Here is a 25,492-nt window from a genome sequence, read left to right as displayed (position 1 = left end):
TAAAGGGATCGTCTGTATCTGGTGTTCAGCTGCAAACTCTTTGCTCATGAAATTGCAGGAGCTGCCTGAGTCCAACAGCGCCTTTATCTTTAGAGGGTGTCCGTTTGGCAGCTCTAGCGCCACTTCTATCACTAGGGCGGGTTTAGGAGGTTCTGGCGTGGGCACTTTCACTGCTCTTTGGCCTGACTGCTGTGCCCCGACGGTGGCAGCCAGGCGTTGGCTTTTACTTGCTTCGGTATTTCTTCCTCTCTTCCCTCCACAGCTCCTACCATCCCTTGCCATTCCTTCCTCTGGGGGCAGACTCTGGCAAAGTGACCTGGCTGTTGGCAGAGATAGCATTTCCGGGCGCCTTTTCCCTCCTTCTTTCCCCCCTCACTGGGCTTTGAAACTGCGCGCGCGCGCGCTGTTCCGATTTCCATCGGCTCTGCCGGCGGGAAAGTTGGCTCTGGAATGTCTGGAATGCGGAACTCCTTCCAACGTTCCCCCTTCCCTTCCCGCCTCTCCAATGCTCTCGCCTCCTGGCGCGCTCCTATGGTCAGCGCTGATTTGGTCAGCTGGTCCATAGACTCCGCCCTGGGCGCCCGGGAAAGTTCGTCTTTCACAGCCGAAGAAAGCCCTTCTTCAAAAAGCATTTGAATGGGTTCCGCCGATAGATCCCACCCCAATTTATGGATCAACATGGTGAATTCAGTCCAGTACTCACGGACAGATCGGCTCCCCTGTTTGCAAGCCATTAACTGTCTGCGGACCACTCCCTGTTCAATATCGCTGGAAAACATCAGATCCATGGCGCGAAAGAACTTCATCGTGTCCTTTAGGACGTCACTATTCGCTGCCATCAGGGGTCTAACCCAGTCTCTCGCCCCCTTTTCAAGATGCCCAATGACGAAAGCCACTCTTGATTCCTCGTCAGGGAATTCATCAAACTGCAGATTGAGGGCATATTGCATCTCTGTCCGAAAGCCATGATAGTCTTTGGGCTCCCCCCCCAAACTTCTGCACCAATCCTGGTACCTTTCTGACGAGCTGGGTGTCTTTCCCCTTTTTGTCTGCATCCTGAGCCCTCCTCTCCTCAAGCCTCGCCGTCTGCAGCGCTAGCTGGACCTCCAACACCCGGTACCTTTCTTCCAGGCTTGGACCCGCTCCAGCTCCTGCTTCTCCGGTTCCGGCTGGGTTGCTCATGATGCCTTCTCCTGCACAAGCTGCTCACGAAGACTGTCGGAATGCTGTGATGGGACGATGAGCTGCTTGTGTGTAAAATCCTAGTCCCTCAGAGTTTGGTCAAGTTTGCAAACCTCTGTCTGTAACGGAGCCCCTTAAACATGGCTCCGTCAGTCGCTGGCAGATTCCGACAGTGGTTGCTTTCGGAATCGCTTCCAACATAAAAGCTCCTTAACGGAAACACGTCTTCTGGACTCTCTGCGTGACAGTTTCCGGCGAGGAGTGGGTGTCCCTACAGGAGGTCCTGAAACCTCCCCACTGTTTTCGCTGGAAGTGTCTCTGAGCCATCCCTCCAGCTCCCTTTCCCTCAGCCCAGCTCCTCTCCCCCTACTGGTTCCCTCTTCAGCTGCTGAGTCTCTCCCAACCTGTGTGAGCCCTTTCACTTCCCTTCCTTCCGATGGCAGTTCCCTGACACCAACATTGAGAGATATTGTGAATGTTCTCTTAGGTTTCTCTAGGCAACACTGGAGGCTATGAAAAAACACTTCGGCTCCAATACTGCACCTAAGTTTCTTTTCAGACACGAATGCTTACAGTCAATTGCCAGCCTTTTTATTCTCTACCACAGCAGCAATTATTTTTTTATTTTTTTGCATTATTAATAGACAAACTTTCATTCTGCAAATCTGTTATGGACAGAGCAGTAATATTTACCCTAATTATCTGAAAGGTATTAGCAGAGACACTACTGTTTCCGTTGCTGCCCCGGTGCAGGCACTAAAGTAAAGATTTCTTTCCCGACAAGTTGCTGAGGAGCGCGGAGACGTTGACAATTCTCGGTCTCGAAACTTGAATGAGGTCCGATGTTGTGGCATGTGGAAACGGAATGTGGCCGGATACTGGGACGCGGGGCTTTTCCGGTGTTTTGAACCTTCCCATCAGGTGAGTCGCCGTGGGCACCAAGAAGAGGGAATCCTTTGGACGACACTTTGTTTTGTATATCTTGACGCCACTAGTCTGTGATTTGTCTGCAAAATGAAAACATTGCTTTCTTATGCGCCAGAGGAGCCGACTCCTAAAATATTTGAGGGGGTCACACTTTTCCCCCTCCCAGTGTTAGGGTTTTTATCCATTTGTGCTGCTCCAGCAGTAGCACTATGTGTGTGTGTGTGTGTGTGTGTGTATACCAGTACTATAAACATAATTTTCTTAGCAAACAATATAACATATATTGGTCTTAACACTAAAGACCCGACCTCCCGTCTATTCCATATTTCGATTTCATAATACTTATTGCCAATACACACTTTTATCATAATTAAACTTATTCTTAATATATCTAATTTTGTATATCTACCTTGCAACTATTACTAAAGTTCCTCGAATGCTGCAACAGAATTTAAACTAGTATATTTATTTTTCAGATATTCTTTGAAAACCTCCCATTTTGAAACTAATTCCTGTTTTGATTTATTCTTTATTTTTTCTGATAGAGCATCTAATTCGGCATATTCAGTTAGATTTTGGATCCAATCTTGTATAGAGGGGATTTCATTACTCTTCCATTTTGCTGCAATCAGAACTCTTGCTGCTGCCGTTGCATATAAAAAGATACCCTTCCTCTTTTGCGGAATATCAAAATCAGTTATTCCCAGGAGGTAGGCCTCTGGTTTTTTATTGAAAGAGATCTTCAGCATTTTTTGCAGTTCTGCATGGATACTCTCCCAGAACACCTGTATTTTCCTACATATCCACCACATATGGTAGAAAGTTCCTGAGTTTTGTGTATATCATGTGAGTGTCTGAGAGAGAGCGAGACAGGAAGTCTCAGTACTGTTGGAGTTAGTTTCATTTCTGTTTGTGATGCTGTTCTGTACTGGTGCTGAGAGAGCACAGACATGCTGATGAAGTCTCTGTATATAGACTGTAAAATAAAGTAGTTTAGAGCTACTGATTGACTCTTTCTTCTGCTATGACATGCCAGAAGACGAGTGTGCTCCTCTCAGGAGGGAGGGGTCGCTTATCACCGGTCTTTCTGGACTGAGGGAAATTTTATTGACACGAATGCTTACAGTCAATTGCCAGCCTTTTTATTCTCTACCACAGCAGCAATTATTTTATTTTTTTGCATTATTAATAGACAAACTTTCATTGTGCAAATCTGTTACGGACAGAGCAGTAATATTTACCCTAATTATCTGAAAGGTATTAGCAGAGACATTACTGTTTTCATTGCTGCCCCAGTGCAGGCACTAAAGTCAAGCTTTCTTTCCCGACAAGTTGCTGAGGAGCGCGGAGACATTGACAGTTCTCGGTCTCGAAACTTGAATGAGGTCCGAAGTTGTGGTGTGTGGAAACGGAATGTGGCCGGTTGCTGGGACGCGGGGCTCTGGACTGAGGGAAATTTATAGCCAGGGAGGACCACCAGAGAGACGCCCCGGAGTCTTGGGAAGTTGGCAGCCTTCCCGGGCGTTTTTCCAACACCTGGTTGATGGCCGTTGCCACTCAAATGGTATGTGTGCCCCCGTCTTGTGGTTAATTTTGTGGGGCGCAGGGCTTACCTGGGACCCTCCAATATTTTATTCAAGTTGGCACCCTTGTTATGCACTGGCAAGTATAATAAATAATAATAATACCTTTATTGTCAATGTACAATCTGTGTACCTCCCCCACCCCAACACTCAATCTCATTGCACTCTGTGTGCTTGTCGCGAAACACACCAACCCCGAAAGTCAGTTGCACTATATTATTTTCCGTTCAGCAGCCTAACAGCCCACGGAACAGAGGGATTCTTAAGCTTACATAAGTAAAGCGTTTGTTTGTCTTTCCCCCTCTGAGCAGTTGGCACCCTTGCCATACAAAAACTGCCCCTCACTTGCAAAAAAATAACTGCTTTGCTTTAGACCAAACTTGGGTCTCCAGCTGTTTTCGGACTACAATTCCCATCATCCCTGACTGCTAGTCTTGCTAGCTAGGGATGATGGGAGTTGTAGTCCCCCCCAATACAGCTGGAAACCCAGGTTTGGGAAACACTACTTTAGACACACTGTTTGGATTGAGATACAGCCCAGGCATACTGCACCCACTTCTTTAATGGCTTTTTGCATCTGCCTCGGTTTGGTAGAACTTGTGTTTCTAAAGAAAAAACAAAGAAAATCTGACACACCTGAAGTCTGGTCTACACGCAGGTAATGTGTCTGTCCCCTTCACGTAATGTCTAAAGATCAAGGCCCCCCCCCCCCCCCAGAACAGCAGCTTGTGAAGTGTGAGGGATTGCCACTGGATGGCAGAATGGGCCCCTCAATTCTCTGGATTCTGTCCAGATATAATCAAACTTTTATTTTATGTATTTGATGAGCTAATAGATATCAGCAGCCCCCCGCCACACATACAGTGAGATTTAACATGCTCGGCTTCTCATGCACTTTGCTCTTTATGGGTAATTCAGAACTTCCTTCATTTGTCATAATACTGTATATTACCGTAAAAAGTAAGGGGAAATGTGTGTGCAGCTTATGGAGCGAATGCAGGGGGGAGGCAGGCAGGAAAAGCCCCCAAGAGCCACGCACAAGCTCCGCGCGGCTCTTGCGGGCTTTTCCCCAGGAGGGAGAAGGGACTGACACGGCCAGTCAGTCCCTTCTCCCTCCTCGTAGAAAAGCCCGCAGGAGCCATGTGCTCCTGAAAGGGTGCGCAGCTCCTGTGGGCTTTTGCGGGAGGTGGGGGAATTGCCGGAGAGGCTGCGCACAGCTAAAGAAGCCAAAACAGCGAGCGGGATCCATCCCGCTGGCTGTCTTTGCTTCCTCTTTAATATTTTTAAAATTGATTTCCCCCTCTAAAAACTAGGTGCGTCTTGTGGTCCGGTGCGTCCTATAGAGCGAAAAATACGGTATATAGCTGAGCTAAAAGGGCAGAGCTGTCTAGCCAACGAGAGTTATTTCTGAATAAATTACCTCGTATGTGTACAGGAACTGCAGGTGGCCCTCCGTTTATCTCCAAACTGAAAATTAAAAAGGCAGAATGTTAGTAGTAGTCTTGACATATAACGACAAGAAGCGAGGACAACAAAGGATCTGTGTTCCAATTAAGCAATAGGCATTTAAACAATTAAATGCGGAAGGTTGTTTTGAACCTCAGCTCTCATTTCCAAAGAGCTGGGACGGCAGAAACTTTGCTTACTTAAATGAGTTTCTTGCTGGGGAATGTATTAAGGATCTAGACCAGGGTTTCCCAAACTTGAAGCTCCAGCTGTTTTTGGACTACAATTCCCATCATCCCTGACCACTGGTCCTGCTAGCTAGGGATGATGGGAGTTGTAGTCCAACAACATCTGGAGGGCCACAGGTTCCTCACCCCTAAGCTAGGCACCGGTCCTTAACCTCAGGAGAAAAAGAAGAAATCTTATGCACGGCTTGTTATATAACAGCCATTTCCTATTTATATCATGATATGTAATTGTGGTGCTAGACTGTAATCGCCTTCCACACAAACTAGAAACACGCTGTTGTGTTTATGATTTTTTCTGTGGTAGTACTGGGAAATTAAAAAATGCTTTCGTTTTACGGGACAAAGCTCCCCCCCCCCCACTATTTCGGGGGGGGGGGAATGTTGTTCTTCAACAGATTTTCACAAAACTTCACCATCGAGGGTGTCCAGTGAGATAGAAATAAAGCTAAAACATCCAAATATTGGTGATCTATACCTCTCAGTTAGAGAACTTTGTGAAGGAAATGACCCTTCACACAAAAAAATTGCTTTGGGAACAAGTCTCTATACAACTGAATATAAAACTCCCTGAAGGTTTTGGAGATTACTCAAAAAAATTATTTATGAATTTATAAGCTGCACTGTCATTAAAAAACAATAACAGTAAGGTGGAATATAAAAACAAACTCAGCAAGTGTCCATAAAAACATAATTAAGAGCATCAATACAAACTGAATGGATTTAAAAGAGAATTGCAACAACTCATGAGAAATCAAGGAGCAGGTTGCATTCTGCCTGTCCTGCTCTGCAAAGAGACCATGGGGACCAAGGCTACTTAGTCCTGTGTCCATGCCTGAACCCAGATTGAAATTGATCCCAATAATCTGTGTCATTCAATAATGCTTGCAGCTGCTCCACCAAAACCCTCTCCACCACTGTCCCCCAAAAGGGGGTATTTGCAGAATCAATGTTACCCTGAAGTCAACTGATATTTTGATCGATATTTGCATGGGGTACTGAATAGAAATCAGTAAGATTTTCAGTACGTGAAAAGTGAGGGACTCAAAACCTTAAAAAACAAACAAACAAACAAACCATAAGATAATTGAAAGGTTGCTAATTGTTACCTGAGAGCTGGAAGCCCAACTCTTTTTTGCCTCTTAAATTCTCTCACAAAGTCTGAATTTATTCTTGCATCCTTGCTAAGGTTCAGTATTAGCCTCTTGAACAACTTGGGCTTATTCCTACATTGTACTAGCAAATGGCGATATGCAGTTCGGTTGAATGTTAAATATCCCAGAGCACATGCCATAGATGTACGAACCTGAAAAAAGAACCTCACTTTCAGGTGTCTTTTCCCTGAAGGATTTTATTAAAGCATATATATATATATATATATATATATATATATATATATTCAATAAAAGAAACTCATCTAAATAAAAACACAGAGAAAGAAAGAGAAATTAAAATGGAGAGTTCTCTCTCAAAAGTAGAACTTGTCACATCACAGAAAGTTTATAATTCGGCAGAATATTTGAACTATTTGATAAGTAGATGTATAATTTGGAATATTTAACGAGATTTGATTGGATTATTAAATTAGAAAATCTAATAATTTTTTTGACTAATGTAGCTGAGTCCCTTGTAGGTTTCTAGCTACCCTTGGTAAATTATTATATTCAGTCAATTAAAGTGATGGGAATTCAGACCTTCCAGATCCCTGTTTACTGCGTCAAAAGACTTGCACGCCACACCCTGGAATGTGTGATCCATGTGTGATCTGGTCTGTTCTTGTATTGTCTACCATGGTGTCTGGGAGGTCCACCTTCCATAGTACCTGTTTTCTACTTAAAGTGGTGGTGGGAGGTGATATAGGTTAAAAAAAGCTGGGGCTAAAATGCAGCCTTGCTTAACCCCCTTGGTGGCTGGTACAGGGCCTATGAGTTGACCATTTGTGGAGGATCTTACATACAACACAGTATCTTTACATAGGCCATTAATCAAAAATAATAATCTTTTATCTATACTGGATGTATTCAATTTGGCCCAGAGTCTTACTCATGAAATTGAATCAATGGCAGCCTTCAAATCAATGAAGGCTGCATATAAGACCCCACAGGTTTTCTTGGCGTATTTGTCAATAAGGTGTGCTAAGACGAAACAGTGATCTATGCTAGTGATCTACCTTGCCTAAATCCAGCTTGCTCCTCCGCAAGGGTCCATCCAACTGAGGGAGGTGATATATTTTAAATGAACAATTAATCATTGAACAGTTCATGCTGCAGTGATATTTTATAAATTGATATATTTATAAATTGCAGTGATAAATTGATGTTTTAATTACAATTTATGGTTGTTGTATTTACACCAGCGTTTTCACCAGTTTTCCAGGAAAAGACGGCAATACAAGCAGCCTGTCAAGTCCATGATCTCCCCTGGATCTCTGTTTTCTTAAAAAAACATGTTACAAAAAAGTTGGTCTTTAATTGAGCAATCTGAATTTGCTACTATGTGACTGAATATCAATCCAAAATAGCAACAGTCTGGAAGCACCCTGAGAGCATATATACAAAAAAACCCTCCACCCTTTCCCATTAATTATTTCTTGTTTTTATGGAATTAACGCAGAGTGGCTAAATAATGGCTTTAAAAGTTGGGTTTCCCCCACCATCACTGCCACCCGTCTAATGTACGCATATTGGCAAAATATGGCTTCCAATGTGCATTATTGAAAAACCAATACTGTATATGGCATTCATTTTGGATTAATAATCTCAGGGTAAAAGGAGGTGATGATATTTTGATACTATTAAAGGGTCCACATTGCTTATTTTCATGCTGTTTTATATTTCACCAGTTTAGCTGCATTAGAAAGTTAGACTGAATGGATCAAATGTGGGGGGGGGGGGGACTGCAAAAATAAAATAGCTGTACCTCTTCTTCCTTTGCGTATAAATGATAACAAAGACGCTGGACAGTTCCTAAGCATGTAATTGCTTCTGGAATACCTGCTCTTGTGTGAGCCAAACTAGCCAATAGCTTCCCTATAGAGAAATAGATAACTGAGATTAAATGTTACTAGTAAATTGAGCTAAAATTATACAAAAAAGTGTTTTGGTGCAATTAACTTCAGCAGGCAGGTGTCCATTTCTGAAACATTTCAAGAACCCCAGTACAATTTCTATAGCCACACTTTTCAGTATTCTTTTTATTGCACTCTTGGAACTTATTGACACTTATGGCTTTAGGTAAAATGTGTGCTCCAATGTACAATTACTGTATTTTTCGCTCCATAAGACGCACTTTTTTCCTCCTAAAAAGTAATGGGAAATGTCTGTGCATCTTATGGAGCGAATGTGTGGTCCCTGGAGCCGAATTGCCCAGGGGAGAAAAGCAGCTTGTGGTTTTTTTTTAATAGAAAGAGGAAAGGGGGTGTTGAAATGAAACCACTGAGCAGCTGATTGGCAAACGATTGGAGGGAGATAAGGGACTCTAGCGATAAAGGAGGCTGCCTGGGAGGGGGGAGGTAAAAGCACATGGATCCTCAGGATTTTTGCATTGGGCCACCCCAAACTCACTGTCAAATCACATATCATGTCTGTGGCCACAGCATGAACCACAAAAGTCATACATCCACTGTTTTGTTCAGAATATTTTTTTTCTTGTTTTCCTCCTCTAAAAACTAGGTGCGTCTTATGGTCAGGTGCATCTTATGGAGCGAAAAATACAGTAATTTAAATGAAGCAAGAACCTTTGCTGTATTGTCGGCTGGGGCAACCCAGTCAGATAGGTGTCATAGCAATAATAATAATAATAATAATAATAATAATAATAGTCTTGACAGAATAAACACCTGCCTCTAGAGAATAATAGAAACCAAGACAAGGCATATCAACAATCACATCCTACTATTTTAAGATTTTGCACTATTTCAGTGTTGTATAAGCATGCTGCCTTGAAAAACAGTGCTTTTCTTTGCATCATTACTTGCCTATTAACACAAGAGTCGCTGTCTTTTCCGAACATAGCAGGTCGACCAAAATAGAAACTCCTTTTGCAGACAGACTGACTTTATCCTTATCAACTATAATTCTGGCTAGTATAACTATCTGAAACAAAAGAAACATTTTTACACAATGCATTAATATATTAATCAGGCCTCACATTTCCCCCCCTCATTTCTCTGCATTTCCTGCTTCTAGCAAAAATTGTTATTTATTTTTTTTGTCCTAGTACAAAGCAAGCATATTTTAAGGAGAATGTAGTTTATGGCTACACAATCAAAGGAATGGAAGAGAATATGTTTGTGTTACCTGCGGATGGAGACAAAGCACAAAAGCTCAGCCCTTACACTTCTGAGTTTGCAGAAGCATTTATTAGTCTATGATGCAAACATATGCAGACATACATGGGATAATTTACACAAGAAATTAAGACATGCGTACACATTTTGCAAGTAAAAACACGATACCTTTTTCCATATTTCAACCCAATTCTTTAAAAAATTTCTTGCTTGCAATTTTCCTATATTCTTTATATTTTACAAAGATATGCTATTGTGTTTATGTACATACGCTCCTGTTAGTGTATATAGGTTTCTCTGCAGACTAAAAATATGAAACTGCAACCGATGAAGTAACAATAGCAGAAGTATTTGAAGTGGGCACAGATTGAGACATCGGGCACAACTTTAAAAATGTTGAGATCACAGGTTCCCAAGCAATGCCTTGAACCTCTCAGGCAAAACTCTCCAAAACTCTTCACCAGGCTAGATGGTAAACGGAGTAGGAGTCAGGAGGGGAAAGTTGACTCATATAGAAACTATGGAGTCTTTATTTAATTGTGACAGTCTTGAAATATGGGAGGAGGTAGCAGGTAGTCTAATGAGGCTCTTTTGGGTACTACGCAGGTGTCAGGTTGTACCTATGACACCTGAAAACTTTTCATTTTTTCCAGAGATTTGAGAAACGGAAGCTATACCAGAAAACTAACATAAGAAGAGCCCTTGTAGATCAGGAAAATGCTCCATCTCTCTTCCAGGACTCTATTCTCACAGTGGCAAACCAGATGTTTATGGAACACCCACAAGGATCAGAAGCTGCTGCCGAAAGGGAGAAGATGAAAATCTCCTTCTCCAGTGTAGTAGATTGAGCAGAGTCCTTTGTATTTGAGCAAAAATACAGGCATAGCATTCAAACAGTCCTTTATGGAAAACTCCATTTTCAAAAATGGCACACGCGTGCTTATGCATTCTGGGTGAACTATGAGCGTGATCCCTGGTTTTGTACCTGAAAGGCAGCCATTGCTCTGTCTGTCTCTACTTCTGATTCCAGGAAAGGTTCAAATATAGACACAGATATTGGTCCGCTCTCTAAAATCAGTAACTGCTGGCTGGGATTATTATATGCAAAAAGGGCGATAGCATTTCCTGCTCGCAAACAGATATCCTTAAAACAATCAGAGAAACAAGTAAATTGTATTGACTGTGAAATATAAAGTACATAAAACACACACACACACACACACACACAACCATGGGTGGTATTCAGCTACCAAGTCCTGTCTGTGCAAGAATTTCTGCTTGTGCAGTGGGAGACATACAAACACACACACTCACTCACTCACTCAAGCAAGCACCCCACACCCTACCCAGAGGATTGGGGGAACCTTTAGGACAGATTTAGGGGGTGCACTTTCCATGTGGTATTATTCAATTCCAGAGGGTGGAATTATGCAACAGCAGCTGCCAGAATTTTGACTGCAAAAAACTGGAAGGGGGAGAAAATCCCATCACTATTAGAATGGCAAAACAAACTCTGTAAGTTTGCAGAAATGGCAAAATTGATGGCAGTTATTAGAGGCCACTCAAATCAGAGAATAATTAGAGAGTGGTATGGAGTGAAGGAATACATGAAAAAACATGGCTCCGGAATTGAAATATTAATAGAGAATGTGGAAAACGTGCAGGGGTAAGCAAGAAAATAATAATAGAATCAATTGAATACTTATTAAATTATAACAACACAACAAGATGGAAGAAGTAAAATATTGAGATCACACATGGGTGAAGCGGAGTGGGGGGTATATGGGAACCTATAATATCATTTATAATATAATTTGTTAATTGCGTTGTATTTACATATAGCAAAGGGAAGCCCAGAGCAATTAGATATATTTTAATTTAGGTAATCTATGTAATAGACTTATGTTAGAAAATGAATATGGATTTTGAATTTGATGTTTGTAATTTTTTTTGGTTTTGAAATTAAAAAATAAAATAAAATAAAATAAAATCCAGAGGGTGGCTGGGTAAATTTGTTGCAGTATGAAGAATGGAATCTTGCACACCCTTAAACCCAACACATTTATTGCGGCATAAGGTTTCACTAGTTTGTTTTTCGGTGGCTCTTCAGGCAATCCTGTACCTGTGTTTACACATCAGGGAAGGGACAGTGGTGACAAGCATGGTAGCTCTGCCCCCATTCCCCTTCAGGCCTTGGAAGGCGATCTTCTGAAATGAGGAGGCTTGTGAAGGCTATCTGCATGTTAAAGGTAAAGGGACCCCTGAGCATTAGGTAGGTCCAGTCATGACTGACTCTGGGGTTGCGGTACTCATCTCGCTTTATTGGCCGAGGGAGCCGGTGTACAGCTTCCGGGTCATGTGGCCAGCATGACTAAGCCGCTTCTGGTGAACCAGAGCAGCACACGGAAACGCCGTTTACCTTCCCGACGGAGCAGTCCCTATTTATCTACTTGCACTTTGATGTGCTTTCGAACTGCTAGGTTGGCAGGAGCAGGGACTGAGCAACGAGAGCTCACCCCGTCGCAGGGATTCAAACCGCCGACCTTCTGACCGACAAGCCCATGTTGCAGAACTATAAATTTCCAGCATTCCTGGAAAGGGGAGAAGCTCTGGAGCTGACTGCCGCTTCGCAGGTAAGATTCACCTTCTGTTGTGTGGGCAGGACGGTCCCTCCCCTTACCTGGCCAATCCCCTGGCAACGCCTCCCCATGCGGGATTGGTCGATTGGCTGAGGTAGGCAGAGACCTTCAGGTATCCAGCCTGGGCAGGATGAAGCCAGCCCAAACTAACAAGAGTCGCACTGGGATCTGGGTGGCTGCGCACAACCACGCAAAAGGCTCCCCATTTGATGTGGGGAGCGGTCATTGCAGAACTATAAATTTCCAGCATTCCTAAATAGACAGGGAACCTCCATAAGCACAGAAGGTTGCCCACTTCTTAAGTTTGCCCTCACGGAGGGCAATTTGACTGGTGCTGGCAGGAAGTGGGCAGAGCTAGCTCTCTTGTCCCCAGTGCTCCCACTCGTGTTAATACAAATGCAGCACACCTGAATATGGCTAGAGTGTGTCAGTGTTGTCTGTAGCTAGTTTGATAGGGAGAAGGAAGAGGTGAAATGAGGCCATGAAATTCCATGCTCACTAAGAAACAATGGGTCAGGATGAATGTACAGTGGTACCCTCAGGTTAAGAACTTAATTCGTTCTGGAGGTCTGTTCTTAACCTGAAACTGTTCTTAACCTGAAGCATCACTTTAGCTAATGGGGCCTCCTGCTGCCGCTGCGCCGCTGCTGCACGATTTCTGTTCTCATCCTGAAGCAAAGTTCTTAACCCGAGGTAATATTTCTGGGTTAGCGGAGTCTGTAACCTGAAGCGTCTGTAACCTGAAGCGTATGTAACCCGAGGTACCACTGTATCATCATCATCATCATCAACAACAACAACCACCTCATTATTAAAATTTGTATACCGCCCTGTACCCGCAGGTCTCAGGGTGGTTGCAACATAAAATCACAGTACAAAAACACAAAATACACAATCATCAACAACAACAACCCCCAACAACACCCCCCTCCACACACACTCACATTTTAAAAGGGCATTGGATGTCAGTCAGCCAAAGGCATGGTCAAAGAGGAATGTTTTTGCCTGGTGCCTAAAAGGTGTATAATGAAGCTGCCAGGTGAGATTTAAGTGAGATTGGAATAATAATGGCACATGCTCAGAGTTGTGGTTTTTAAAATGGTTTGTGGCTCAAGTGTATCAGGAATGTAGATGCAGTTGTAAAGCATAGGTGGAGGTTATTTGTTAATTGTGCACTTCATAACTGAACTAACACACACACACAATCATGTAAAGCCTCTGTTCCCCACACCGTTAGGCCCAGGGTCTAGGAAAGGGTTTCTCAAAACTTGTGTCTCCAGCAGTTTTTGGACTACAACTACCATCATCCATAGCTAGCAGGAAAAGTGGTCAGGGATGATGGGATTTATAGTCCAAAAGCAGCTGGAGACCCAAGTTTGGATCTAAAATTTACCTAGCTGCATCACATTTGGCCAGTGAATATACTCATTGGCCCTCCAGCTTTTGGTGTAGTTCTAAGGTGATTCTGTGCAATTAACAAGTAACTGTGCAATTAACAAGTAACTGCCAACTGTTCTCATGCTGTGCTTGCAAAACAGCCTGATTTGATCCATATGTGAGCTCGGAGGTCCCTTTAATCTCTTGTATCTGTACACTGGCTCTTCCATTCTAATGGCGGGAGCAGATCTGTACATGGAAAGGAGTATTTGCTCACAGCTTTGGGAAAAGGATCCGTTCCTGTAATCAGGCACTGACGTTAATTGAAACAAAGAAAGAAAGAAAGAAAGAATGTCAGTGCCTTATTACAGCATGAAGCGTATTTAATCTTTTCTCTTAAATGGGCACTATGATGTTCTCCAGTAAAGCCAGTACCTTCTCTGGTGCGTAAAGGAGCCCAAGGACGTCAGAATAACTAAAGCCTTCCTTCTCTCGCAAGACACTCTGCAGGTTATCGTTCTTTAGAACAATGCAAGCCAAAGAATATGCAACTTCAACCTAAACAATCAGTTGGATGGAAAAGCAAAAGTTAAAAAAAGAGAGAAAATATCAGTTTTATATAATAGATCCTATCCTATCCTATTCACATCAAAGTTCAGAATGGGATTCAGACATATACACTGCATATAAAGAATATTTTTACTGATTTCATAGGTGAGCTTCAACACACTGGTTAAATTCAATTATTTTTAGCCCAATTCCAAATTTTCAGCCCCATTCCAAACGTCCTTCAGAGCTTGCTGACTATCCCTCAGTCCCCAATGAACAATCCCTTTAAGTAACATGTAGCTGCAGTGCAATGATATTTACACCATAAAAAGCCACAATCTCATCCAGAGTTGTTATAATATGTGCACTTAATATATAACAACCTGGACTCTTTCTGTACCTCACAGTTCCACAATGCTTAATGGATATTTTTGCCTTGCCCTGAGGTTTCCAAATATATTTACTGATAAACATAGTTCTCCTTCCCCTAACTGTATCCTCCTTGTCCACGCAATTAGTCTTTTGCCAGCCAAATAGCCAATGCCCCAAACAGCATCCTAGTACCTAATTCTCTCCATCTCCCCACAACCTCCCCATAACCTCTAGTGAAATGGTCATCACATGTTCATCAAAATGCAAATCTCCCTATCCTTGCTCCACATAACTGGGTGCCACTAGTGGTTGAATTGTATGATTAGAGGTCACAGGGGAGATGTTAGATATTATAGGGGAGAGAAGATGTGAGGATATCAAGCTAGATATGGGGATGTTGCTGTTGGCAGCTCCTTGTCTACAATAACATCTCGTTCCAGTCTTTAGGAACTGGAATGTAGCAAACAAAATTATTATAGCCATGTTACTTTTGTGAACGTCAGCGTCATACAACTCTAACCAATTAGGTGCCAGTTTCCAAATATGGTTGGCTGTGACCAGCAGCTAGTTTCTTTGTATAGGAAAATAAGAAGCTGCCTTATACTAAGTCAGACCCTTGGTCTATCTAGATCCTCATTGCCAACGCGGACTGGCAGCATCTCACCAGCGTTTCAGGTAAGGGTGCTTCCAAACCCTACGGGGAGCGTTTGCATGCAAAGCACCACGACTGAGTTGCAGCCCTTTAGCATCGCGCAAAGATGTATTAGCTTATATTATGTGCTGAACTGAAACGACTACTTAAACCTACTCAAGAATCAGGGCTTTCCCCACCCCCCTGCTGGAACTCAATGGAACTCAGTTCTGGCACTTCTCAGGTGGGCGCCATTGCCATTATAAGAGAGTTTATGGTGAGTTCTGGCACCTCTTTTTCTAGAAAAATAGCACTGTCAAGAAGTGTTCTATCCCTAAGGATGTGCTTTATGGGGAGCTGGCTTCAGGTACCAGGCCTGTTGGCAGACCAACTCTGTGTTACAAAGATGTTTGCAAATGTGACATGAAAGCTGGCAACATCAACCCCACCATCTGGGAATTCCTTGCAGATAACCGAAGAGCCTGGAGATAGACAGGTCACATATCACCAGCAGTAACCAGAGGGAAAATGACTACCGGGGGAGCACAGAGAGAAAAAACACCATAGTTCATCTGCAGCAGCACAATCAGATGCCTTCATCTTCTCCAGCTGCAACAAAACACGTTTCTACAGCCACAGCAGGCGCTTTAATTCTCCAACGGTTTGACTTCTCCTCAGATGGCACACTTTCCCACTGTCCTCCAAGGAAGACAGATGCCAACACTTAAACCTACTCAAGAAATGCTTTGGGGGAGTTCATCTCTATACTGAATAAGGCTACCACTTAAAACCCACCTTTATGTGAAGAGAACTATGATGTTTCAGTAAGTGGACCAATATTGGCAAGGCTCCTTCATCTACTACGTTGTCTTGACTGACTGGATTGTTTATGTTGGCTTCACCTGAAGGTCCAACAAGTCAGGCAGAGAGCCACACATAAGGAGCACAGGAAAAATTGAAAAGATAATCAGAAAGTGTAAACGAGCCCTCTCTTCCTCCAAAAAATAGCAAAATTTGGCTTTCATTGTGTGTTTTGCTGCTTTTATTTTTCTACATTATCTGCTCCCTACATATTTGGAAAATGCAAAATGAGCAAACAGTATGGAGGCTGTAACTCTGACTTACATTGTGTTTGTTTGCATTTTTGATTTTACATTAATGAAAAATAACAATGAAATAAGATAAAAATAAAATGTGGGCTTTATAGAGTTTAGGTCCAGATATGAGGTGTGTGTTCGCAGATAATTCTATTAATAATGTGTGGTGACCTCACATCTGGACCGCCCAGAGTGGCTGGGGAAACTCAGCCAGATGGGCGGGGTATAAATAATATATTATTATTATTATTATTATTATTATTATTATTATTATTTTGCCCTGATCAGATAAGGACCAAAAAGAGACATGGAAGGAGACTTCTTCCTCTAAGTTGGTGATTCAGTGTCAATTAAGGCTGAATTATGTGGTTGCCAACGAAAGCAATTCAAGGTAGCCTCTTGCTGGCTGTTTGTGTGTATTGGCCCATAGATAGCAACTAGGTTGGAGAGCGATAGAGGTCCATGTTTCATAAAGCTCACACATCTGCATAGTTATGCAGTAGAAAGAGGCTTTCTGCCTGCTCACCAACATTGTCCTTATGAAAACTTGGGGCACAAGCCAAATGCTGGTCACCAGCCATGGGCTGGCTGACTAGGCCTTCTGGGTAGTTAACACTAGGAAGTCAGTTTTGGTTTGTCTCCATTTCCAGTTTTCCCCATCTTAAATTCAGTTCACCCCATTTCCACATCTGCTTGTGATTAGGGGAAAAAAAAGTCCTCTTGAAAATTCATCGGCAATCTAGTGCGAATTTCTTCAGCCAATATACACATTTTAATGCAACTTTGCCTAATATGCACATTTTTTGCTACCCACTTTCCGCTATTATTTTTGCATGCTGTTTTCACAAATATATGCATTTTTATGCAGACTAGTAAAAATGCATTTTTGTACCCATCACCTTGCTGGAGAACTGCATTGCAAAATTCAGAGAAGTGTGAATTTAGAAGGATGTCTGTGTTCGCGTTCACCTACTGTTGCGAAAAATTGAGAATTGGACAGGTTTGTCTTCTAATGTCAACTGAATCAAATTTCTCCCCCATCCCTACTTGACAAACTCTTCTTGCAATTAAAAAGGTAAAGGTAAAGGGACCCCTGAACATTAGGCCCAGTCGTGACCGACTCTGGGGTTGCGGCGCTCATCTCACTTTATTGGCCAGGGGAGCTGGTGTACAGCTTCCAGGTCATGTGGCCAGCATGACTAAGCTGCTTCTGGCAAACCAGAGCAGCGCACGGAAACGCCGTTTACCTTCCCGCTGGAGCGGTACCTATTTATCTACTTGCACTTTGACATGCTTTCGAACTGCTAGGTTGGCAAGAGCTGGGACCGAGCAACGGGAGCTCACCCCATCGTGGGGATTCGAACCGCCAACCTTTTGATCGGCAAGCCCTAGGCTCTGTGGTTTAACCCACAGCGCCACCCGTGTCCTTCTTGCAATTACAGACTGGCAAAACCAGGAGATTTATCAAGGCCCCGGTCAAATACCACACGCGCCTTTTGTTAATGGAAAAGACTACTTATATCACTAAAAATGTATTAGGGGTTATATCCGATGACAGTCCTACTTAGAGTAGATCCACTGAAGTTAATTAACATGACTAGTGTAGGCCCATTAAATTTCAGTGGGTGTAGTCTGAGAAGAACTTAGTTGTATACAACCCAACTTCCAAAGTTCTTGCATTGCTCTAAACTGCTTAATTATTTTTAACTGTTATAATAAAAAACTGCTCCCTTTCCCTTATGGGGTATTCCAGAGCCTGCACAGAGTCCTTAAGTGAGTTCCCTATCAGTACAAGGAAACAACAGAGGCCAACCAGAGTATATTTGAGAAGCAAAGTGGCTAGTAAGCCCCAAACGGGGGATTGTTAGAAGAATTTTAAGGTCTCAAATATAGAATAAATATTCATAAATGCACACATATCTAAATATATGAACCACGTGTCTGAAATAGTATGGGAGAACAATCCTGAAGCCATTTTGACTCTCCCAATGACCTCAAATATTCTTCTGCAGTAAGGGAGGCAAATGGGGAAAGCCTCCCCATTGTCGTTTTGCTTGCAAATCCTGTCTTAGGGGCGTATTTGTGCATGAATAAGGTGAGCCTGTGACCTGGAGTCAGGAACTAAATTATTAACCATCACAAAAGAATGGCCAGACTGCCCAGGCAATGCAATCAGTGACTGTGATCAGGTATCCTGGCAGAAAGGATTTCTGCTATAGACCACCTCCTTCTGTGATTTCTGCTGTAGACCGCCTCCTTCTGTGATGTATGTATGATGTTTTTGGATGTAGTCTTGGGCTACAGGGTGGGCGATTTCAAAAGTCTATATAAGGGCTTGTGCACCATTGTTCAGGGTTCTCTTCCCTCCTGTATGTGGTGAGTGGGGACCCTGTTGCAACAGTTTATTTTTCCTTCAATAAAGATCAGGCTTACTAGCCACTTTGCTTCTCAGATATGCTCTGGTTTGCCTCTGTTGTTTGCTCCTACCGATAGGGAACCTACAAGGACTCTATACGGATTCTGGAATACCCCATAAGGGAAAGGGAGCAGTTTTTCTTATAACATAACCTAAGTACAACAGAAAAGGAACTACAAACCAATACAAATGGTTCCCAAGGCTCTGATGACACTGAGCAGTGTGCCCTCTGCTATCCTTCCACTCCTTAGCAGCCGAACCAAAGGGGAAATTCCGTTCCCTTCGCAGATCTGGTTCTGGTGAATTTCGCTCTCCTTGCTAAGAGCTATGACGGCCTCACCTCCTTCCAAAACAACCACAGCAACACACATTTAGCAACCTTCAGCCCCATGCCCAGTTTTTCTTTCAGAAATGTAACGGAAAAGGTTGATGTCATGTCAGGGAACTGCCATCGGCTCAGAGGTGAGAATTAGAAGGGCAGTTGTGTTACAGGGAGCCTCCGGAAATCTTGCGAAGCAGTTCCTCTTCCGGGGAGGAGGAAAGACCCACCTCCAGTGGAGAAGAGGTGCAAGGACCAGAGGATGCTAGTGAGAGCCTTAACACCACTCCTGAGCAAGCCGGTCAGGAGGAAAACATGCCCTTGCCATTGCCCATCCTGCGCAGTAGTCTGAGGCGCAAAGAGGGGAGGAGATGGTTGGGGGTAACGAAACTCTTATGTTGGGGGTGGTCCAAAAAAAGACCACTCCCGGATTCTGCTAGCAATTGAGCCAGACATGAACTTTGGGGCTCTTCACTGTAAATAGTTTGCACCAAAATAAAACCTGTAAAACATAGGTTGGAGTCCTGCCTGGTTACTCTCGAGCAACCACAACAGCCACCTGGCAGTTGACTTACCAACACACTGCATTTTATCAGAGGGTGATAGCAGCATATCGATAATAAGGTTGTATCCAATCTGTTCTGCCATGTATTTCTGCTGCTTCAAGGTTTGCCCTGCCAGGGCCCAAAGTGTGGCAGCACCTTGTTCTTTAACTTTCAGGTGAAAAGCCTGCAGATTGGGCAAAATAATAATAATAAAATGTTCCTGATTATATTTCAAAGCATTAACGTCTCAGAGGATGTAATCCCAAGCTGACTTCCTCATCAATAAGCTCCGCTGAACTCAGAAGGACCAAGCTACAAAGTTATCCAGTGAGGTCAGATAACAGCCTACTCAGCTGCTCTACAAATCCCAGAGAAAAGATGGGAAAATACTTGCCTTCAGGAGCTTTAAAAGGAATTTGGTCACAGACTTGGATAGAAATCTCATCTGGATGTTAGTGTTCCTTTCAGCGAGTGCCTCAATCGCCATTGCTCCTTTCACTTGGACACTGATTTTCCTTCCTCTGAGAAGTTCAACTAGAGGGGCAATGACTTGCGCATCAGCAATGGCGTTCTGCATTCTGAAATTCCCTCGAGCAAGTTCTGCAATCGCGGCCGAAGCCACAGCCAGCAGCACATCTTTATGCAGAAAAAGATCACAAAACAGTAAGAGCCAGCCACATGTAAGACCACAGCAAATAACAGCCCTGTTACTGTTTTCGCTGTTATTATTTTTCGTTTCATTTGCAGATCAGAGATTTGATGTAGTAATAAACATCTAGTATTCTGTTACCTAAGACAATGTTTGTTAAGCAATACCGCAGGGATGGGGGAGTTCTCATCGGTCCCAACCAGATAGGCCAGTGGTAAGGGATGATGGGAGTTGTAGTCTGACAGCATATGGAAGGTCACAGGTTCCTTATCCCTGCAATATAGGCTCTCAACCGAGCCAGTAAATCCATAATCCATGTCCATGTGTAACCCAAACTTGATTTGCCCCCTCCCCTAAAAAGCAGCCTCTCTAAGAAGATCTATCTCTGTGCTCAGGGCATAGCTGTCAACCGTCCCTTATTTGGCGGGAAACTCCCTTATCCCAGCGTCGTGTCCCGCTGCTGTCCCGGATTGATGATGTCCCTTAAATTTCCCGGGTTTCATGCTCGCCCGGCTTGGGAGGGAAGCAGCGGCTTGGGGTTCTCCGCCTCAAGAGAGCGAGCGAGAGAGAGCACACGAGCTGCCGCGTCTCCGTCTCTCCCTTTCCCCCCTCAGGGGTGCGTCGTGAGGAGACGGGTGGTGGCGGGCGGGCAGGAAGCCCCTCTCTTCGGCCGCACTGCTAGGGGAAGCCGGAGGCAGCAGTGGCAGCTGAGGAGTTGGCCTGAGGGAGGAGGAAGAGGAGGGGATGGGGAGGGATGCAGAAGGGCGGCGCTTCAGAGGCCGCGCTGTAACTGCCTCATGCCAGGCTTGCGGGCAGCGTGGGAGAGAGTCTCTCTCCCTCCCTCTTGGGTGGGGAAGGGCAAATGGAACTCATAAGCTAAGCAAAATCCCTTATTTTGGTTGCTGATCCCTTATTTTCGAGGCTGCTGGTCCCTTATTTTCAAATCTGTAAGCTGACAGCTATGGCTCAGGGGCAGACCTTGGTAATATGCCGCCCTGTGCAAGGCCATTCAACGGCTTAAGCTGGGCTTTAGAAAAGAGGCACGAGGTTATGGCATGGTCCTAGGGCCCTCCACTCACCTTTCCTAAGTCCGGTAAGTACTTGTCCAGCTTTGGGAAGGAGGCAGGAAGAAGAAGAGGAGGAGGAGGAGGTGGTGTTTGGACTTGATACCCCACCTTTCACTCCCCTTAAGGAATCTCAAAGCGGCTAACAATCTCCTTTCCATTCCTCCCCCACAACAAACACTCTGTGAGGTGAGTGAGGCTGAGAGACTTCAGAGACGTGTGACTAGCCCAAGGTCACCCAGCAGCTGCATGTGGAGGAGCGGAGACGCGAACCTGGTTCACCAGATTACGAGTCTACCGCTCTTAACCACTACACTACGCTGGCTCACAGGAGGATTCTAGGAACCTGCCAGAGCCCTCACACCTCCTTCCCAAAGCCAGGCAAGCATTTAGCAGGCCTGGTGTGACTGCACCAATTGGACTGCCCTATATCTGCCCCTGCTGCACCCCCAGTATCCACCCCTTGCAGCTTTGATGGTCTGTTGCCCTCCTCCAAAAAGGGGGTCCAGGAGAACATGCACTGTGCCCACTCCCCTGTGTATGGATAGCAGCACTTGTGATTCTGCATTTTGTTCCTTTGCTGTACCTGAATCTGACTGCAAGAAGTTGACAAGTGGCTCGATGCCCCTGGCATCTTTCACTTTCAACTGGTTCTCATGGTTGTTAATGCACATTACTCGAATGCAATTTATTACGTTCACAAGCAGGTCTTCTATGTTGTACTGCAACAGATTGACAAGCGCAGGAATTCCACCCTGCAGGAAAAAGAAAGAAAGAAAAATAGTGTTGAAGAAAGCAGCGAGATCCATTCAGTCACATATACCAAACTGTCGATAGTGCAGACACGACTCTTGTTCTCTGTTCATCAGAAGCCAACTTTGAGAATGTTCCCTCTTTATCTAGCCGCAATTAGTAAATACATCTTCACCCCCTCTTAAGGCTAACCAGTACTTTTCTTAACCTGGGATCTGAATCTCTTGGCTTGACGTGGGTTCCTAATCCTGGGTTTAGGAACAGAGGAGACTGGTGCTCATAGGGGCTGGTAGGGCAGAAGGCAGGGAATACAGCAAAAGGTGGAGCCAGAGCCAGAGCCAGAAACAGGCAGAACCAACTAATTCTGGTTTTGACCCCATTCCCCCTACTGAATTCTACAAAGGCAACACTGAGACTAAGGAGGAAGAAGCTGACAACCCAGTCCTTAGAGTGCCACCCACGGTAAGTAAGGGGCCAGGGAGCATGGTGGTGGCTCACGGCAGAATGTCGGAACAGCTTCCACCACTGAGGAGAACTCTAGTTACTTGTCAGGAATGAGCCAGCTCCAAACGAAGGTTTGCAGCCAACTGCAGATAGCAGCCAGGAACAGAGGGGCTTAGATGTTAGCCAGGCAGGGGAGAGCCGGCAGCTGCAGACCGGCTCTTCCTGACCTTGACGAGCAGGCTGATAAGGCAGTAGCTGAGAGCAGGCTGGAACACAGCCAAAGCTTGCAGGAAGTACAAATAGGCGCGAAAAGACTCAGAGTCAGCCTCGCAGAACAGGAAGAGGTTGCAGCTGATCCACTAAGTCTGAAGAGTTGGCGAATGGGAGGGCTGCTAGATAGGAAGCAACACAAGAGACTTAAGGGTCGTAAGTTCAATATCTTCTGTCAACGCCGGAAGAAGTCTTCAGAAGGGTCATCTTGAGTAATGATGTCAGAGGCTTTCTCAGAGCTGTCAGAAGCTATCTGTTTGTTTTTGCAATAAATCCTCCTTTTTAATTACCTACGCTTACTGTGTTATCAAGTTGGGAACCTGGACTCCTGGCATTACTATTGGGAACCTTAAGCACAATTAAGATTAGTTTCAATGTACCTAGATGATCCTCAGGGTCCCTTACAGGTCTACAGTTCTATGATTCAAAGGAAGAAAGGGGGGGTCTCTAACTTAGGATACTTTTACAAATTGAACACACCTGAAGTAAAAGCAAACACATTTTATTATTATAGTACATTTTAAAAAGGAGGGAATGAAAGAAAATACTAAGGTGTTTTGGTTTATTTAGGGTTAGGCTTACCTGTTCAGCAATTATAACCTGATTGTTATCCAACTGGGCAATATCATATAAAAGGACAGCACAACGGGAAAGCAATTCAGGTTCATGAGTTGCCAGTAGCTTAATTAATACTGTGATGCCTCCTGCTTCTACAAAAGCTCTGGCGATGGACTCATGGATTGAGATGTTACTCAGAACTCCCACAGTGATGCACTCCAGGTAGATGGTGCCACTTTTTAACAAGTTGATTAACGAGGGTATAGTACCTGCAGTGCAGAGCGCAAACAAAGGGTCAGTTACAGATTTCTTTCACAAATACAACATCCTGTGAATCACTTGAAAGTTCCTGACTTGTTTAGAAGAGAATAGGAGAATCTGTATGTGTTGGCAGGGAAGGGATGTATGAAAGATCACAAAAGCCCTACTTGTGCATGTAACCCTACACGTGAGCAAGACAGGGTAGGATTGAGAACATTTTGCTCCTCACACCCCTAACCTCACCATCCTTCTCGCTCTCAAACCCATGGAGGTTTCCTGCTCAATGGAAAATACAAAAGAGGGCTTTAAATCATGTGGGGATCCCTCACATTCTTTCACATGTGGTGGACTTGTAAAAGGGTAAAAGAGTATTGGGAAATAATCCATAATGAATTGAAAAAAATGTTTAAAATAACTTTTCCAAAAACAAACAAACACCCAGAGTCCTTTTTGTTGGGGATAATTCAGATAGAAATTCCCATGTGTCAGAAAAGTTTATTTATGTATGCCACTACTGTGGCCCATGTTTCATTAGCCCAAAAATGGAAAACGAGTGAGGTCCCAAAACTAAAAAAATACTGAAACTTAAATATTAACATATCATTTTAAAGATGCCATTTTATTTATATATTTTACAGGTTTTATTTACACTTTTCAAGTTTATACATTTCATTAATTTTACAATCAATTTAACATTTTAAAAATTGACTTCCTTCCCCTACTTTCTGTGGTTCCTTAATTTTTTTTAAAAAAAATATCTTCTGCATATCCAAATTCATTTAACTTGCTCATTTAATTATCTACTGTAAATATATACTCTTGTGAAACTGCAGGTTATTACAATAATCCTGCTAATGTTTTTATCTGTTTGCAATTTATCTGTAAATATTAAATAAACCATTTCCAGTCTTTTATAAAAAAGTTTGTTATCTTGATTTCTTATTTTTCCGGTAAGTTTCGCCATTTCTGCATATTCCGTAAGTTTTTGTATCCATTCTTCCTTCACTGGGACTTCTGCTTCTTTCCACTTTTGGGCCAGTAACATTCTTGCTGCTGTAGTAAAGGTAAAGATAAAGGGACCCCTGACCATTAGGTCCAGTCGTGACCAACTCCGGGGTTGCGGCGCTCATCTCGCTTTATTGGCCGAGGGAGCTGGCGTACAGCTTCCGGGTCATGCGGCCAGCATGACTAAGCCGCTTCTGGCGAACCAGAGCAGCGCACGGAAACGTCATTTACCATCCCGCTGGAGCGGTACCTATTTATCTACTTGCACTTTGACGTGCTTTCGAACTGCTAGGTTAGCAGGAGCAGGGACCGAGCAACGGGAGCTCACCCCATCGCGGGGATTTGAACCGCCGACCTTCTGATCAGCAAGTCCTAGGCTCTGTGGTTTAACCCACAGCACCACCCGCGTCCCTGCTGCTGTAGTAGCATATGTAAATAAATTTCTATACAACTTAGGTAGTTCTGTCCCTATAATTCCCAAAAGAAAAGCTTCTGTTTTGTTTTTTGAATAGAAGTTATTTTGAACATCCTTTTCATTTCATTGTTATGCCATTTTAAATCTATCAAGCCAATCTCCTCCCAGCAGCAAGGTTTTAGGGGAGGCTGTGCCAGAGGAGGAGAAAACTATAGAGCAGTACTAAACTATGGTTTACTGTTACATCTGAATGCGGCTGGTATCTAAAAAAGTGAGGATGCTGCAACCCCCATACAGTTATGAACTGGGGCATTATCATCTACTGTTAATTCTGCTGAATTCTGCCCCCAGTGGTTTCTTTCAGTGAGTACATTCAGTCTTTCACAATTTCATTTAAAAATGTATTTGAAGAAGATGCTTCCAACATGTTAAGAGCTGCCTCCAACAGTTCGCTTTA

At 43.7% G+C, this 25,492-nt stretch overlaps 1 protein-coding gene across 4 annotated transcripts in view; it reads right to left on the bottom strand.

Moving 5' to 3' along the window:
* Window positions 1-1,756: 1,756 nt before the first annotated feature.
* ANKAR (ankyrin and armadillo repeat containing) overlaps window positions 1,757-25,492 on the bottom strand; it is a 49,872-nt gene continuing 26,136 nt past the window's right edge. For all 4 annotated transcript variants that reach the window (XM_081023331.1, XM_081023328.1, XM_081023330.1 and 1 more), the window contains 13 exons: window positions 23,379-23,623; window positions 21,916-22,084; window positions 20,011-20,252; window positions 19,647-19,800; window positions 18,934-19,095; window positions 16,035-16,141; window positions 14,123-14,245; window positions 10,657-10,815; window positions 9,360-9,477; window positions 8,303-8,412; window positions 6,493-6,689; window positions 5,113-5,159; window positions 1,757-2,189 (listed from right to left, as the gene is read on the bottom strand). In XM_081023331.1, coding sequence (XP_080879457.1) covers window positions 1,939-2,189; window positions 5,113-5,159; window positions 6,493-6,689; window positions 8,303-8,412; window positions 9,360-9,477; window positions 10,657-10,815; window positions 14,123-14,245; window positions 16,035-16,141; window positions 18,934-19,095; window positions 19,647-19,800; window positions 20,011-20,252; window positions 21,916-22,084; window positions 23,379-23,623 — 2,084 coding nt within the window. In that variant the 3' untranslated portion in view covers window positions 1,757-1,938. The remainder of the gene's footprint in view (window positions 2,190-5,112; window positions 5,160-6,492; window positions 6,690-8,302; window positions 8,413-9,359; window positions 9,478-10,656; window positions 10,816-14,122; window positions 14,246-16,034; window positions 16,142-18,933; window positions 19,096-19,646; window positions 19,801-20,010; window positions 20,253-21,915; window positions 22,085-23,378; window positions 23,624-25,492) is intronic.

Source organism: Podarcis pityusensis, assembly GCF_964106645.2.
Source record: "Podarcis pityusensis genome assembly, chromosome: 1".
Taxonomy (NCBI): Eukaryota; Metazoa; Chordata; class Lepidosauria; order Squamata; family Lacertidae; genus Podarcis; species Podarcis pityusensis.
This window is presented reverse-complemented; position numbering and strand designations above follow the sequence as displayed.